The sequence below is a fragment of the Myiozetetes cayanensis genome, unplaced genomic scaffold (assembly GCF_022539395.1).
Source record: "Myiozetetes cayanensis isolate MyiCay16 unplaced genomic scaffold, myiCay2020 scf7, whole genome shotgun sequence".
NCBI lineage: Eukaryota > Metazoa > Chordata > Aves > Passeriformes > Tyrannidae > Myiozetetes > Myiozetetes cayanensis.
In genome coordinates, this window is record NW_026087964.1 from 2,436,346 (window position 1) to 2,453,514 (window position 17,169).

Here is a 17,169-nt window from a genome sequence, read left to right on the forward strand (position 1 = left end):
ATTATGAACATAGCTAATAATAAGAAGAGCTGGAAGGGTTTGTGTTTGTGCTCCTGCAGACGTGGTGTTTGTTTCCCAGCTGTGCTAGCCTGCTCCCCTGAGCTCGGGCTTTATTTCTGTAACAATAAATAGAGTGTATGATTGGAAGGGACCTCGATGAGCTAGTTCAGCTCTCTGCTAGACTGTGGAATATGTGCTGTCTGTCTTACATTGTAAGTTGCCCAAATACTCCTATCGACCGTTCTCTTCCTGGGAATGCGTGTCTGACTTCTGGCTTGGGTGTATTCGTGGCTGTTTTGTTCCTATTGGGCATAAATTGGCATTGCCCTTTCGTTTCACTGACGCCTGATGTCAGCCCCACTCCTCCCAGTACGTGAGCTCAGTCAACCAGTGTGTTCTGTTGGGTACAATATACCCTGGGCTTAGCTTACTTTGCAGCCAGTTAATACTGATGGCTCACGTTTTCTCGTGGAGCAACTGATAGCCCCAGGCTTTTCCTCCCATCGCTGTTTCTGACTGATGAACTCCCCGAGTGTCCTGTTCATTACTGAACTCAATTTCACGTGTGACAACTCTGCATTACAAGATTTGTGCAGCTCTCCCTGGCCTGGCGTTATAATCCTCTTTCCTACACAGATGTGCCTTCCCGGTTTTATGTCGTGTACAAATGGCTTTGGGAGACTTCAGGTTCCCTCAGGAAGGGCATTAGTAGGAATATCTGCTGAACTGAGCTCTAAGGTAAATCTGTTAAGAAGCCTGTTAGCACCTTGCTGGCATTTTGATGTCTTCTCGCCATAGCCAATTTCTTGCTCACTTTAAAGCTTTTTTTTTTTTTTTTTTTTTAACTCACTATAAAAGCTTATCTCTAGTTCTCGTGTAAATTTTCTGTGTGCCATAATTCATGGTACTCTACCAAATTACAAACAGGGTACTACATTTTCTTACACTTGAAACTCAGTTCTTTTTCTCCAGGAAAAGAGGGACGTTCAGCTCTCAGTCAGGGATGATACATCTTCAGCAACTGCATGCTGGAATGGGGTGGAAAATACAACCATCTCTGCAACTTCAAAATTTTTTCTGTAGTTTTGCATCCTACTGAGATCAAATTGCTGGGATTTTCCCCATTTGTTCTTAAATATAGCTACTAACTTGTTATTATGCTGTCAAAATGTGAATTAGCCTGACAGGGGGTTATAAGAAATCTTCACAGGTTCTCCTGTGATTTTGTGTGCTTGTGTTACAGTCCTGGGATGGAGGTTTCCTGCTTGCTCTGGTGTGTGTTATTTGAGTTTTCTTTCCATCTTCAGGTAATTCCCATGAATTTGCTAACTGGTCCATGGCCAGCCATCTCCTCTTCATTGAAAGCTGAGTCACAGCAATAATTTAACTCCAAAAAGAAAATTATCTTACATTTCTGTCCTGTCTTCATTGTATGGTGATCCTGCTGCTTTTCCCCCAGTTCTGTTCCTATTCATATGACTGAAGAACCTTTTGGTACAGCTTGTAATAGTCTTTGTACAGTCTAACTTGAATTGCTCATTTCTCCTTACTCTTTTTTTTTTTCTTGCATATCTTGCTTTGATAGCTCTTCCTTTTGACCTTTTCTCTAAGTCCTTGTAGATTGTCAAACTACTTCTAACATCTCTTTGGAAGTGATTGTTAGGAAGAAGTACAGGACTTGACAACCCTTTTTTTTTACTTTTTTTCCCTTATTTGAAACATAAAATCCCCATAGCTTTAACGCCATGGTCTTGAAGAACTTCCAGGCCTCTTCCACATTCAAATTCCTGGACTCCTGAATCACAGGTTTTTAAGCTACGTTTCTTATCGAAACTCACACTTCTTAAATAAAATCTGTTACAAGTGTTTGCAGGTTATTTTTAGTTTAAACTGAATTACATTGTGATTGCTTAACCTGCAGTATTTTCTTGGACTCCCTCATGCACAGAGGTGATGACTGCTTTCCAAAATTCCAAACCCTTGCCTCCACGTGGTGAACTCCCAGTGCTGTAAGTGGGTGTTGCCTGCGAGGAGCAGCTGCACTGGATATGTTTATTTGGATTTTTTTCCATAATGATATAAAAAAGCATGAGCCCAAGGAATTTTACAAAGCTTCAGTGTGCAAAACCGCAGTAGGGTTCCTCTGGGTAGTTACAAAATACAGACTTCTTGTTCTGTCGTTGTCCTTCAGCATAAGTAACTTTCTCCCAAAGGAAAGACTTTTTTGTAGGAAAGGAATTAAACTGGTGCTAAAATATCCACCAGCACAAACAGCCAGATGACAGTAAAACATAGTGGTGACTTTATTTGCAATAAATCTCCTTCTCTTGACACCTTAAGTGAATATTTTAGTGTCAGACAGAAGAAACAGTGAGCAGGATCTGTCTTCCTGTACGTAACATTAACATGCTCTCAGTAGTAGCTCTGAGGATATCTTGGCTTTAAGGTGTCTTTAGGAATGTGTTCTCTTTTAATTGAAGTGTATGAAAGGAAGAAGTTTAAAATATCCAAAGTAATTGCTTCAGTTACATTGGGTGATGTAAAGAAGCCTCAGTAATACAACAGATTTCCCAGTTGGCTGTCTCGGTGCTTGAAGGTTACATTTAGCTAATCAAAAAGGCTTTTCTATGTGATGGGTGTGTTTTGAGAATAACTCGAAGGATTCTTACCTAGATGTTCACCTCTGGTTTTATTTAAACATCCTGGGCTCAGCGGAATGGGAGTGTAATCCGTGGCTTCAGTTTGTTCCCCTATGTAGAGCGTTCTGCTTGGTGAATTATTTGAAGTTTCTGAGAGGATGTTACTTACCACAAATCAGATAATATTTCTGAGTCTCAAAGGCCAGGCACGCTTTCCAGGTCTGTACATAGAGAACTGTTAATCACGGTGACACACGAACGTCCTGGGGCAAGCTGACATTTGAGGTTATTAAGTCAGAAGACGACTGGGATAAGTTTAATGGCGGGTAAACAAATATCTAACAAATGGAACTTTCAAAATTTAATATAAAAATATATTTTAAGTGGTTGCCATTAAGCCTGCAGAGGCATGTGAGGCGCTTCTAAAATAGACAACTCGACGGCTGATGGAACAGTGCATGATCAGTCATGTCATTCAAAATTACCTGCCAACTGCAGGCACAGGCAGGGTTTTCTTTTCCTTGTGGGATATTTTTTTCCCTTCCCTGTGCAGTTGTAGGTCGGAGGATGAGCGCTGCTTCTTTGTCATCTGTGTCAGCAGAAGCTCACGGCGAGGTAACCTGAAGTACAGCTTCAGTATGCTGGGTTAGGATAAATTAAACCTTGGGATATATCACAGCGAATTATCGTCATGAAATGGCCAGGTGGGGCACTGGAGCTGGTGGAACAGTCACAGAAAGTTACAGAGTGAGTCACTGGCAAAGCTGGAAGGAGTCAAGATTTTTAGGCATTGTCTGGGAGTTTAATCACTGGTTTCCACCGCTCAGGAGTGGCTGTTGGCAGTTAAATATGGTACCAGGTACATGCATTATCCAACTCATTTTACTTGCTCTGAGACAACATTGCTTTGGTATGTTGCAACTTTTGATGGAGAATTATAATAAAATGATAGTCTTTTTTGTTGCAAAGAAGAGGAACCTGCTGCACCCTCTTCCTTTCTCCCCTAAGATGAACTGGTTAATGATAATTCTGTTATTTTCACAAGGTTTTTAGTAACTACCGCTCCTTTTAGGTACTTAATATAATTATGCACTTCTGTCTTTCTGCAGAAACTGCATTTCTGCCTTAGAGCTTCACTGTTCACAGACATTTAGGGTGATTCCCAGCTGTACACATCTATTCTATATCCTAAGAGAAGGAGAAAGCAGAATCAAGCGTGACTAGCTCTCTGTTTTCCTTGAATTTGCTCTTTATTTCAGGAAGCAAACTGACTGTGACACTAAACTAATATTTCCTTTTGGCAACAGGTCATAGCAAACGACAGAAGCCCACTGGTGGGTAAAGTCCACTGGGAGAAAATGGTGAAGAAAGTATCAAGATTCGGAATACGTACCGGCACTTTTAACTGTTCCAGTGACCCCAGGTATATCCTTAAAGGATTATCTGTATCCCAAGAATATCTTAAGGCTCAGCTGTGTCCCCTTGTTGTTACAGCAAGGGCTCGCTGTGTTGTAAAAGCAGCTGTGACAGAAGGTGGCTTTATTCCTGTTTTTATCTCCACTGAAGTCTGCTCAGAATTCTCCATTACATTATTTATCAGCCTCACAAACACAGCTCTGCAGCTTCCTAAAGCATCGTGTGGGAAATGCGTGATTAGACCATGGAGAGCATAACACAGCAGTGGAAAAGAATGAACAGGAGAGTTTGGCCTCACAGTCCAGGCATTCAGGGACAGGAGCTGTGCTTGCTCGGGACAAACCGAACATATCAGTTGTAGAGTTGTTGTATCACCATCTGCAGAGGGGAGACACAGGTTAGCATGACCCTTGCAAACAGTGCCTGCTTCCCCTGAATCACTGACAAATCCTGTTCCCTGACAAATGTATGTTTATATATAAACTGGCACACACCCTTGGACAACATACAGTGTGCTGTGCAGGAGTCACTGTGTTTGCATATCATTTCGAACAAGGAAGAAGAGCAGAGCCAAAGAAGCTATTAATAATTCTCTGCTGCTGGAAAAAGAGGCTTTTTTTTTTTTAAACACTTCGCTGGAGGCATTTGCTTTACATGACAGGAGACTTTGTCTAGAATTCCAGTGGCATGTATGGATATGCACATCTTACACAGCTTAAGTCCTAAATGTTTACAGAAATCTCAGAGTTAATCATAAGAGGAAATTCTTAGGCTTTGTAGTGCTTATGCGAAATAATCTTGTCTAATCAAAAGGCTGGTGTTTGAACATCTTAAAAATTTGGCAGCGTTTCTCTTTGCACAGCTCTTAAATAAGTAGTCTTAATGTTCTGATCAAATACTATGTTTTAAACGTATTTAAATTTCATTTTTTTTTAATACAAGAAATGTTTCGCTGAGTAAACCCTCCTGAATACTTTTAATCAGGTTGGAGCTGAAATTCAGGGGAACACTGCACGCTGCAGTAGTCAGGATACCTTTATTAGCAGGGTAATATCTTACAGCTCTTTCTAAAAATGTTACATTCAGATTCCCAAGGCGGGGAGTTGGAATTGTCTAAACACAGGCTGACAGACCAAAACCAGAGAGGGTGTAGGTAAGAGGGATGGTGAGTGAGGCTGGTGGTTGCTATTTCCATGTGCAGGGTTCTCACAGACAGTCTGTGTGCCTGCTGGCTCTGTCAGGCTTTGATTGCTGAAACTTGCCAGGCATTTCCTAAAAGGAGGACTCCATAAATTGGGTGTAGTGGTACTGGTAGGAGAGAAGGGTTCTTCTGAGTCATCGGGCTCATCTCATAGTTAGGGAGGTCTGGACCATGACTGAGGGTTCAGCCGTGAACCCTCTTGTTTTAGGTGTGGATTTGGGGTTCATCCATCTGCCTTCCAGACAGTGTGGATGTTCTTTTAGCCCAAATAATCCAGCAGAGTGTGTCTGCTTCCTGCTGTGCTGGTTTTGTGGCGAGCTCTTCCACCTCACCCTTTAACCTGTCTGCATCCTGCCAAAATGGCCCCAGCAGGAAGTGGACACGTGCCAGCTTCATTAAAGCAAGTGCAAACAGGCCAGGTGCTCAGCATGTCTCGTTTCTGGGCTCAGAACACAAATTCAGGCACTCAGCTCCGGGGCTGTGAAACTCTGTGGTCTAACCTGCCGCTTTCTTTGCAGATACTGCAAGAGGAGGGGTTGGCTGAAATCCACCCTCATCATGTCGGTTCCACAAACCAGTACCTCCAAGGGAAAAGTCATGCTCAAGGAGTACAGCGGGCGCAGGATCGAAGTGGAGCACATTTTCAAGTGGATCACAGCCCACGCCGCTTCTCGGATCAAAACCATCTACAACTCCGAGCACTTGAAAGAAGAATGGAACAAAAGTGACCAGTACCGGGTGAAAATATACCTGTTTGCCGACCTGGACCAGCCCCCGGCGTTCTTCTCTGCACTGAGCGTAAAGTTTACCGGGAGAGTAGAGTTTATTTTTGTGAACGTGGAAAACTGGGACAACAAAAGCTACATGGCGGAAATCGGTGTCTACAAGACGCCATCATACATCCTTAGGACTCCTGAGGGGATTTACAGGTATGGAAATAACACTGGTGAATTTATATCACTGCGTGCCATGGATTCCTTTCTGCGCTCGCTACAACCAGAAGTGAACGATTTATTTGTTTTAAGCTTAGTTTTGGTTAATCTGATGGCCTGGATGGACCTGTTTATTACCCAAGGAGCCACTATAAAGCGTTTTGTGGTTCTTATAAGCACTTTAGGGACGTATAATTCACTATTAATTATTTCCTGGCTGCCAGTGTTAGGTTTTTTGCAACTACCCTACCTAGACAGCTTTTATGAGTACAGCTTAAAACTCTTCAGGTACTCTAACACAACTACTTTGGCTTCTTGGGTAAGAGCCGACTGGATGTTCTACTCCTCACACCCAGCCCTCTTCCTCAGCACGTACCTTGGTCATGGTTTACTAATCGATTACTTCGAGAAGAAGAGAAGGCGCAATAACAACACCGATGAAGTAAACGCTAATAATCTGGAGTGGCTGTCGAGCCTGTGGGACTGGTACACCAGCTACTTGTTTCATCCTATTGCTTCTTTTCAACACTTCCCCTTCGACTCGGATTGGGATGAAGACCCGGATTTGTTCTTGGAGCGGTTGGCTTTCCCCGATCTCTGGCTTCACCCTCTGATACCAACCGATTACATAAAAAACTTACCCATGTGGAGGTTTAAATGCCTCGGCGCCCATTCCGACGAGGAGATGCTGGAAACCTTTCCGGACAGCGAGAGTGACTCTGACAGTGAGAACAAAGAGGTCTTCAGCAGCGACAGAGAGGCCTCGGAGGACGATGAGCTGGGCACGTCTCACAGGTGCAGCGAAGCGGAGCGTGGGTGCGGCGCCGAGCTCTGCCCGTGTGCCAACAAATATTGCCATCCCGAGCCGCGCGGGCGCAGGGCGAGGTCCTACGGCTCGTGCAGCTCCGCGGGCGACAGGGAGCCAGACTGGTCGGCCTGGCCCCCCGAGATGTTGCACTGTACGGAGTGTGTGGTGTGCCTGGAGAATTTCGCGAGCGGCTGCCTGCTGATGGGCCTGCCGTGCGGCCACGTGTTCCACCAGAATTGCATCGTGATGTGGCTGGCGGGGGGGCGGCACTGCTGCCCCGTCTGCAGGTGGGCCTCCTACAAGAAAAAGCAGCCATACACACACCCTCAGCCTTTGTCGAGTGACCCCCCATCTTAGCTGTGTGTCCTTCGTAAGCTTTCGGGGTATTACTGCTTGCCTTTTAAATGTTAGTCACTTAAGAGATTACGTGGTTTGAAGTTTTTAGTTTAAATGTTAGTGCAGTGAACTAAAATATACATGATGCTAACGTTAACGACAGAATCATTTGGTTGCCTTGTATGTTGAACTGAATGCAAACTTGCCGTACAATAACTTGTTCTTTTCAACATCTGGAAACTTGATGCTGTTTTTTTTGTAAGCACAAAAAAAATCAAGCCTACGACAGAAGTGTATTCCAGCAAACGTTTACAAGTTAGGATGTGGGTGAAATCGAAATTCTAATCGGAGACAATTGCTTAATTTAAGTGTTTCTTATTTTAGAGTCTGTTCAGCACATCTTTGTTGAATAATGTATGTTGTAAGACAGTACCATTTAAAAAAAGAAATCAGTGAAATAAATTATTTTAAAAGGAGATTTGTAATGTTAATTGTTTTGATAAATATTTTGTGTGTATGGTTACGGATGTCTTGCTGGCCTGATTTATCTGTGAAGACAATAAAAATATAACACAACTTTTGTGACTAATAGATCATCTCCTAGTGATGCAGGAATTCATTGCTCCAGGGTTAGCCACTGGCCAAGCAGAAGGCAATGGTGTTTCACTGGGAACTGCTTCCTTCATAAGTCTGCTGCACTGAGGTGCTTCTCTGCTTGACCAGTGGTTTTCCAGTTGATTACAAACTGCTTTTCCAGATGGAAATGTCTTCCACCAGCTGTCTCTGCAGCAGCCTCATTTGCAGATATGGAGGAAGCCTTTAAGGCAGCTCCTCTAGAGCCTCAAAGTAAACTGTTGTGGAGGAGCAGAATATTGGCATACAGTGAGAAAAGTGGCTTGTAAAGGTAAAAATTTCCAGGTTCCTACTGTGCTGGCATTTTGAAGTGATTTCTGATTTCTTTGATAGTACTTTGATGCCATAAAAAAATCGACTCTATTATTTTCTTTATACTTCAGCATGAAACTGCAGGTTTGGTTGTAGCTTTCAGAAATCATCTGGCTGAAAATAACAGACGAAATGTTGGTTGGAAAGAAAAAGGTGTGGAGGGAAAGAGCAGATGATGATGTAAGCAGAGGAAAAGGCCAAACTAGAAAAGTGTTTTCAGTTGTTTCCTTGTTTATTTCTTTCCTAGATCTTGCCCATATGGTATGAGAGGAGGATAATGAAATAAAGATGATAATAGGAAATACAAGCACAGGTCACCCTTGCAGTTACAACCCATCTCTCTGTGCCTTTAGACAGTTGGGAGGCTGCTCACAGTGATGCTGGCGTTGTTTTATCTGTCCAGGGTACCTGGGCATTCTTGTTTTTATTAACAAATGTTTCATGGCTCCTGTCACCAGATGCGTTCCCAAGAGGATATTCACGTAATGATCAGAAGAGCTGTTTTTAATTGTGAGTCCTTTTTCCTCTTCTTGTTTCCTTTTTCCCACGGCAGCACCGACGGAGGGAGGTGGAAGGGGCATAATATCAACAACTCTCCTGTGGTCCACCAAGTCATTTTTATTCCACTTGAGGGCTGCCAGTACATGCCCTGTCTCTGTCATTACAGCCTCGGCAGAGCAGTGGAGAGGCATAATGAGGGCAAAGATCATTTCTGCTTCCAGCCTGTGCGGCAGCTTGGCGTATGTGCCTGTCATGAGCAGCTGAAATCCACCTCGCTCCAGGGCTGCTCTGAAACCTGCACTGAAATGAGGCCTTGCCATGAGAAAGGGGGAGAAGTTCTGTGAGTACAAATGAGGCTGTAGCCGAGGTGCTGACGAGCCGCTGTATCACAGCCCCGCTGTAGCATTTTGCAGGTACCTCGGCAATTTGCCAAACGCTGTGAGTGCAAAGCTGTGTCCTCGGGGCACTGGGTGCTCGTGGAGCGCACTCTGAAGGCTCATCTCCTCATCCTCACACGCAGCCCCAGCAGCTCCGCTCCTCTGCTCAGGCTCAGCCCTGCTCGCAAACCTTCGTGCACACCTGCCTTTAGCTGAGGGCTCGTTTTAATGACCTCCGTTGCTTCACTCGCCAATTCTTTTGATGGATGACCCAAACTGCTGTTTAATTAGCAGGAGAGCCACTGAGGGCACATCCGTACGAGCAGGTAATTATGACCATAGGTAGCTTTCGGTCCCCTCGAGTCTGGGTTATATAAATTGTTGTGATCCAGTTCCTGGCGATGCATCTGTTTCACAATCTACAGCAGCTGGTGTAGTGTATTGGGAGTCCCAGCAGGAAAGAAAAAGCGGTTGGATGTGTTTATTTTATGAAATGCTCATGCCAGTAGCAGCAGAAGCATCCAAGTAAGATTGTTTTCTACCGAGTGCAGGATCTCAGACAGCCCTTCCCCGACGCGTTGACAGTTGCACATACGGAGAAGGGAGCAGAGACTGTGCCTGTAACAAGGTCAGCACTTTCCCTGCTCGCCTGTTTTGCCTCGCAGGGCTGGGTTGTGCTGGTACTCATGAAGTGTCTTAACTGAGATGCTAAACATTCCTGAAGTGGTGTTTTGTTCTCTGCTGTCTGGTGCCTGGAACCTGGAGACCAATTGTAAACAGAAAATGTCAAATGACTGAGGTGAGGTTACCTGTTTCATAAGGTTTAATGGGGCTGGTGGATTCTTTTGTGCTGCTGTTACAGAGGGTGGATTTAAATCATCTCTGAAGGTCTTTGCCACTCTCAATTTCAGCAATTCCCATTTTGTTAACACTGGTTTTCACGCTGATGGTGCCCAGTCTGAAAGAGCTCCCCTTTACAAAGCCTGTTTGGATCTTTGTTCTGCATTAGATTTTTGAAAGGAAAAAAGGCAAGGGTGAACTGTACATTTTTATAACCGTCATTAAAATATCTTTCTCTGGTAATTAAATGATGAGGGTAAGTATAATAGTAAGCTATCAAGTGTTAGATTAAGCTAATAGCACCTTTTTTCTTCCTCAGCTTTTCCACTCCGTCTGTGCAGCAGTGATTTATTTCTAGTCCTCGGCTTGTGCACTGGGGCGTGAGGAGATGGAATGACTCCCTGGAGCTCCAGCGGGGCTGCTCCAAGCTGTCCCTTCATTTCGGCCAGGTGACCCTGCAGAGAGGAGGGTGGAGAGGAGCCAGGCCTGGCTGGTGGGATATCTCCGAAAGGGCAGCTGAGGGCGAGCTGGGCATCGGCTTCTGTGAGCTTTCCCATCTGATCTCCTGTGGGTCATCCCAGGGGAAAGGCTGGAGCGTGGCGCGAGTGAACCCTTGCACGAACAGGAGGTCACTGAGGGGCTGGAGTGAGTCCAGAGAGGGGTCTGGAGCCCATGTCCTGTGATGAGTGGCTGAGGGAGCTGGGGGTGTTTAGTCTGTAGAAAAGGAGGCTCAGGGTAGAACTTTTCTCTCTCTGGAACTCCCTGATGGGAGGTTGTAGCCAGGTGGGGATCGGGCCCTGCTCCCAGGCAACCATCGACAGGACGAGAGGACACAGCCTCAAAGCTGTGCCAGGGGAGGTTCAGATTGGTCTTAAGCTGCGTCAGGGGAGGTTTAGGTTGGACATTAAGGAGGCATTTCTTCACAGAAGGGGTGATTAGACATTGGAATGGGCTGCCCCGGGGGAGGTGGTGGAGTCACCGTCCCCGGCAGTGTATAAAGGAAAGACTGGACGTGGTGGTGCTGGATCACAGGTTGGACTCATAGGTGAACTCGGAAGTCTTTTCCAACCGAACTGATTCTGTGAATAGGTTACAAACGCCCTCATAGTTTGTGAGCAGCCGAGCGGCCCCTCCAGCTCCCTCAGGCCGTTCCCGCCCCCCCCGCCGAGGGCGCCGCCCCGTGATTGGGCTGAGGGCGCGCGGCGGTGGGCGGGGCGGCGCGCGGCGGTGGGCGGGGCCCGCGGCGGCGGCGCAGGCGCAGTGTGGGGCCCCGCCCGTGAGGGGAACCCGGAAGCGCCGGGCGGGGCGGCCGCCATGGGGCTGTTCGGGAAGACCCCCGAGAAGCCGCCCAAGGAGCTGGTGAGGGGCCGCGCCCGCCCCGGGGGCACCCGAGGGGGACGGGAGGTTGCCGGGAGGTGCGGCTCCGGGTGGAGGCGTGGGTGTGTGGCGTTGCCGCGGCGGTGGGCAGGGGTGAGGAGGGGCCGGGCCCGGCCTGGGCCTGGGTACGCCCGGGGAGGCAGCGGGAGAGACCGCACAGCACCGTCCAGTGTCTGAGGGGGCTCCAGGGGAGCCGCAGAGGGACTGTTCTTCGGGAGCTGTAGTGACAGGACAAGGAGGAACGGGTACAAATTGAAAGAGGGGGAACTTAGTTTCGATATTAGGAAGAAATTCTTCCCTGTGAGGGTGGCGAGGCCCTGGAACGGGTTACGCAGGGAAGCTGTGGCTGCCCCATCCCTGGAAGTGTTCAAAGCCGGGTTGGACAAGGCCTTGAGCAGCCTGATCTGGTGGAAAGTGTCCCTGCCCATCACAGGGAGTTGGAACTGGATGGTCTTTAAGGTCCCTTCCAACTCCTTCACGTTCCGTGGTTCTATAATCCCAGCTCCTCTTGCAGACACGATTAGGAACAGCTGCAGTATTGGGACTTGGAGGGGCCAGGCGAGTCTGCAGACAGACTGAGTGAGCCTGGCTTCTGCCAGCAGCTTTCTGATGTCACAGCGAGATGAAACACTCAGGGCACTCATGGGTTTCGTTGTTGCCTTTCATAAACCACTACTAATGTATTAATTAAAAAAAAAAAGTGTTAATAAAAAATGTCTGGTGCTTGGTGAGGGAAAGATCAAACACATTAGAGGTGGTGGAAAAGCAGCAAGGGAGAAGGATGGCAGGCACATGAGTTGAGGGCTCAGAAAAGCTGCAGTGTCACAGATCTCCCCTGGTCTCCCTGCTTTTTTGTGTCTGTGGGTCACCTTGGAGCTCCTGGAGGACGGTGCACAAGAAGTTCCACCTCAACATGAGGAAGAACTTCCATACACTGAGGGTGGGGGAGCACTGGAACAGCTGCCCCTTGTCCTGGGTGAGATGGGCAGCAGTGGCTTTTTGACAGCTCAACAGATCGCTGTGTCTGATGTAACTGGAAGCACGGAGTGTCCTGGGGGAGAGACAATGGGATTTCCTCCTCCCCTCACGCAGAAAACAGGAGATGAGTGTTGGGAACACCAGGGAAGGCAGGAGCTCCCAGCTCTGCCTTTAGGACAGTGGTGCCAAGCAGCTGATTGCTGGGCAGGGCTAGGGATGAGCTGTCCAATGCTGTCAGAGTCAGCAGGGACTGGTGACAACACACAGCCAGTCGGGGTTCAGTGGTGTCTCTGTGCTGGGTTGTGCATCCCAGAGGCAGAGGCTGTGAGTCCTGCTGTGGTTCATGTGGCACTTTGCTGATTGTGCTTGTACAGAAAGGCCTAACTTATGTTGGTTTGTTCTGGAATAAAAGTTGTAGAGCAAATCTCTGGTTTACCTCGGTCTCTCGCCCTTGCTTTTTTGCTCTGTCATGTAGCCCATCCTCAAAAGAAGGAGCCTCTTAGCTTCCTGTCGGGGTGAGGAATGACCCAACAGGACATTTTCTCCTCTGTTCTGGAGAACAAGAGGGAGGCTGCAGTTGGTCCTGTAAGGGTTGGGGTTTTTTCCCTGTAAAAACAGGATTTAACTAAAGGTGCAGAAGCTTTCTGAAACCCTTTGAAACTTTTGCACTTCTGTGTATTCACAGAGCTCTGCAGGGCTTTGGGTTTGTTGAGTTTTTTTCAGCAGATTTTGTGCTTGGGCACCTCAGATGGTGGTTCTTGTTCATCGTGACCAAGAGCATTTCTGAGACTGGTAAAAGTCTAAATCTGTTGCTCTGCTGGGCTCATGCACTGAAGAGAACTTGTTTTAACAGTTCTTTCGTACAGCTTATTCAGGTAGTCAAAGCTTTTCATTTGAGTTGAAAAAAAAATCACAATCACATAAACATCAAGGTGAGATTCAGGAACAAGTGCCCAGAGTAGCTGTGAAGTCTCTGCTCTCAAACAGCATCAAAACTCAGTGGATGAGGCCCCAAACAACCTTTCTGAACTCTGAACTTGATCCTGCTTTGAGGAGAGGGCTGGCTTGGAGACCTCCTGTGGATCCTCCTGACTGAAATAGCTTGTAGCACCCCTGGTGCTGTCATCCTGTGCCAAAGTCTCTACCTTATGCTGAAATCCCCCGTGGCAAGTTCCCTCTGCACAGTGGCACGGCTGTGATGTGGGAAGTGAGCCAGGCAGGGAGTGTCTGATTCACGAATCACCTCACAGAATCATAGAAGAGTTTCGTTTGGAAGGGATCTCTAAAAGGCCTCCTTAGCTCCTTGTCTGAACGTTCAGAGCAGTGCAGTAACTGGTGGTATCTCTGCAGTGTTTCTGGGTTTTTTTTTTATTTGAATAATGAAATCACTTAAAGCTTGGGCATTTTGAAGTGCTGCTTTTGATACTGAATGTTTAGGTTACATGAAAGCATAAAAGCATAGTTTTAAAGCTGGAATTTCAAGTAACCTCTCTTTCTCTTTTTAAGGTCAATGAATGGTCCTTGAAGATAAGGAAAGAAATGAGAGTGATTGACAGACAGATCAGAGGTTTGTACTTGTGTCTCATTTTGTGGTTTTCTTCTCCTTGTGTGCCTCCAAGGTTTTGGTTTTTTTCTTGCTTTAATTGGGGCAGGCTATGAAATTTAATAACCTGGGGTACTCTCTCACATCTGGAATAAAGATGAACGTGTTCCTGGGACCAGGCTTGGTCTGTGTTACACAGTGGTGTCACTGTGAGGTTCTCCAGGTAAAATTTTCAAAAGAACCTCAAATTGTATGCTCCCCTTAAAGACACAATGCTGTTAAATCCCTTTGGATAATGTGAATCAGACTCATTGTCCAGAATTTCACCCACCTTGACTTAATGAGTGGTATCAGTGTGGTGTGTAATTCCTCATGTAGAAAGTTCCACTGGTATGTGCTGCTGTGAAGTGCACATGCCAAACAAAAGTAGCTTGCTGGCAGCTTGGGAAAATTCCAAACAGAAGTGAGGGAGGGGAAAAAAGAGTATTTTCTCAGTGGGTGAGGGTTTTGCTATTAAATTATGAGCATTGCACTGCTGAAGGTGTCCTGAAAAGCAGAGGAGTTGCTTATTATTGCACTGCTGTTTGTTCAAAATTTGTTCTGCCTTCTGCCTGCCTTCCCTGCACCTGAAAATGGGTTTGGGGCTAGGTTTTGTTTTCCTCTTTTTGTCTTCTACCCTGCCTTTGGGCTCTGTCCATAGGATGTGCTGGTAAAGGATATTTTGTGTCAGCATCTGGTTACCAGGCAGAGGCCTGATTTGAGGGGCTCCTCAAGGAGTACGTTCTCCCTTCCCAGTTCATCCCCAGCCTGGCAGGGTTTGTGTCTTCCCTCACTTCACTTGTGGATTTGTGTGAGTTGTTTGGAGAGAGCTGCTTGTGCAGTACAAAGTCTGTCCTCGTCTGTAAAATGAGGAACAGAGTTTAAGGCTTTTCCAGGAAAAGTGATGTACAGGGATGTTCATTATGCTTATGGATTGTTTTGCATTCTCCAGGGCACTTTTTTTTTGTGGCTGCACCAGGCACAGGAGAACTGCAGTGTGGCTGATCTTATTAGCAAAATAGGTTTTAGAAGTCGCATCTTTCAAAGGAGCAAACTACCCACGTGTTCACCATTGATGTTTCTTGAAATTTTGTTTTCTCTTGACTTTATCCATGCCATAATACTTGTAATGGCCCATGTAGGTATTGAGTTATGGGGTAATCTGATATTTTGGTGTGGATGTAAATCTGGTTATTGTAGCAGCTTTAAACATGTCTGTGTTTCAGAGTCTCACACTCAAAAGAAATACAGTTCAGCACCAGTCACCAACCACCTGCTATTCTGATAATTCCCATTAAAGTACAGAACATCTTTGTGCCAGGATTTCACATCTCACCAGGTGTCAGCTGTGGAAGTATGTGGTTCTGCTGGACACTTCCCAGGCCAGCAGGCTGCTCCTGAAGGATCACAGCCGTGTGCCACTGGAGGTTTCCTCAAAAACCACCTGCTGTAGTTGGATTCTGCTGAGCTTTGCCCTTTCAGCTGAGCCTTACACAGGAAATCCCTGCAGTCTTTGACTAAGGATGCTCAGCTGAGGCCTGTCTTAGTTTCCTTGGGGGAGGCTGTGCAAGATGTACTTGGATATGGCAAAACTGGATCCACCTGGGATGAACTGAGTGGGCTTGGATCACTGGAGCACTTGGCTCGCCCAGCCAGCGCAGTTACTGAAATAGCAACACGCTGCTTGAAACCATCTGTTGTTGGACTCCTGTGTGTAGGCTGCTCTGGAGGGCTTAGAAGGTTTGGAGAAATGAAAGGTGTCCTTGTTACTTCAGAATGGAAATTTTTGAGTTGATGCAGTTGGAGTAATGCAGGAACTTGGTGCTGTGCTGGGCTTGCAAGTCCGTCTGGAAGGTGCTTTGAGTTGCTTTGTCCCTCTGTATCACAGAGGGACTGGGGTGTGACTTTGGCTCACTTGAGGGGTGTGGCTGGCATTGACCTTCAAAGATGGAGCTGATTGTTCTTTCCTACTTGTGCCTCTAATCTCATATTCAGCTGTTGGTCATGCCAGTGAAAGCACTCAGGTCTGGATGTAGCAACCCAATACTTGTGGTTGTTTGCAGCCTGACAGAGTGAATGTTGTAATTCCTCAGCGCTGCTGGGGTTCTTCTGGTGCTTCCTGTTTCTTGCTGGGCCCCTTCAGCTCTTTCCTACGTGCTCTGATGTGCTGGGACTCAGCTCAGTCCTGTGTCTGACGTACAAATGTCCTCAAGCTTGTGACATTTCTGCAGGTAACAGTGGGGAAGAAGCAAGGGTATGTTTTTCTAATTATGATCCTACAACTTTCTGCCAGTCCCTCAGGATAAAGGCCCCATTGATATTGAGGGAATGACTGGTCTTGAGTACAGGGTTCATTAACTCCAACGTCAAAAGCTGCATCCAAGTCTCCAGGTCAGCCTGTGCCAAAAAGTGTGTGTTGATTTTTGATGCCTCTGTTTTTATAAAAGGGCAACTTCTGATTCTTGCCAACGTGTAACTTGTCAGGCATAAACCAAGAAGACTCAAAACTAAATTTGAGCAGAGCCTTTTCTAGAAATAATTGTTTCTTGTGGTCATTTCCATCAGCTCTTTGCAGGAAGGTGAGCCTAACCCTTACTGTCTCAATTCTTTATTTACTCTGGGCTTTTTTGGGGTTCCTGGCTCCTGCTGTTCTCAGCCAGTGTTACCTGACAGGGCAGAACTGTGAACAGTCACATCAGATGTGCTAGAGAAAGTGATGGTATTTAAGGAAGCCTATTTAGGGTCTGATAGTTCAACCCCACCCCTTTGGTGCTCATGCTTAGTTCAGGATTCCTGCTCCAGCACGCTCTTTAAAAAAAAAGCTGTTGAACAAAGATGGTTTGAAACAGGCTGTTTTAAGTCAAATCTAATGATTCTCCAGCCAGACTAGTTTTTTCCTGATAAATTATCCATAGCTTCAGCCCTGGCCAGCCTGTGGTATGAGTGTGCTGGTTTATAGGAACACCCAATGCATGTGGGTTTAAAGTATGAGCAGTAGAAACTCAGGACCTTGACTCCTTAAGTACAGGTGTACTCACTGAGAGTCCAGTTGAGGCTCAATAAGTTGGGTCTGACAGGAGAATAATTAAGTCTGCCTGCAAGGATGAAGGCGTTTTTTGGCAGTAATTAGCAAATCTGTGGTTCTAAGTAACTCTTAAATTTGTGGATACACCCTCATAAATTCACTATACAAGTGGTTATGCCTTATTTTTTTTAAAAGGCAGTGTTTATGTAAAA

At 46.2% G+C, this 17,169-nt stretch overlaps 1 protein-coding gene across 3 annotated transcripts in view; it reads left to right on the forward strand.

The window, feature by feature from the left end:
* Positions 1 to 17,169, forward strand: part of LOC126652130 (charged multivesicular body protein 3) — a 30,813-nt gene that overhangs the window by 8,209 nt on the left and 5,435 nt on the right. The window contains exons 3-4 of one of the 3 annotated variants that reach the window (XM_050338728.1): positions 3,947 to 4,062; positions 5,775 to 7,808. In XM_050338728.1, coding sequence (XP_050194685.1) covers positions 3,947 to 4,062; positions 5,775 to 7,353 — 1,695 coding nt within the window. In that variant the 3' untranslated portion in view covers positions 7,354 to 7,808. Of the gene's footprint in view, positions 1 to 3,946; positions 4,063 to 5,774; positions 7,809 to 11,227; positions 11,355 to 13,856; positions 13,918 to 17,169 lie in introns of those variants that run through there. The other 2 variants (XM_050338729.1, XM_050338732.1) reach the window with 2 other exon arrangements.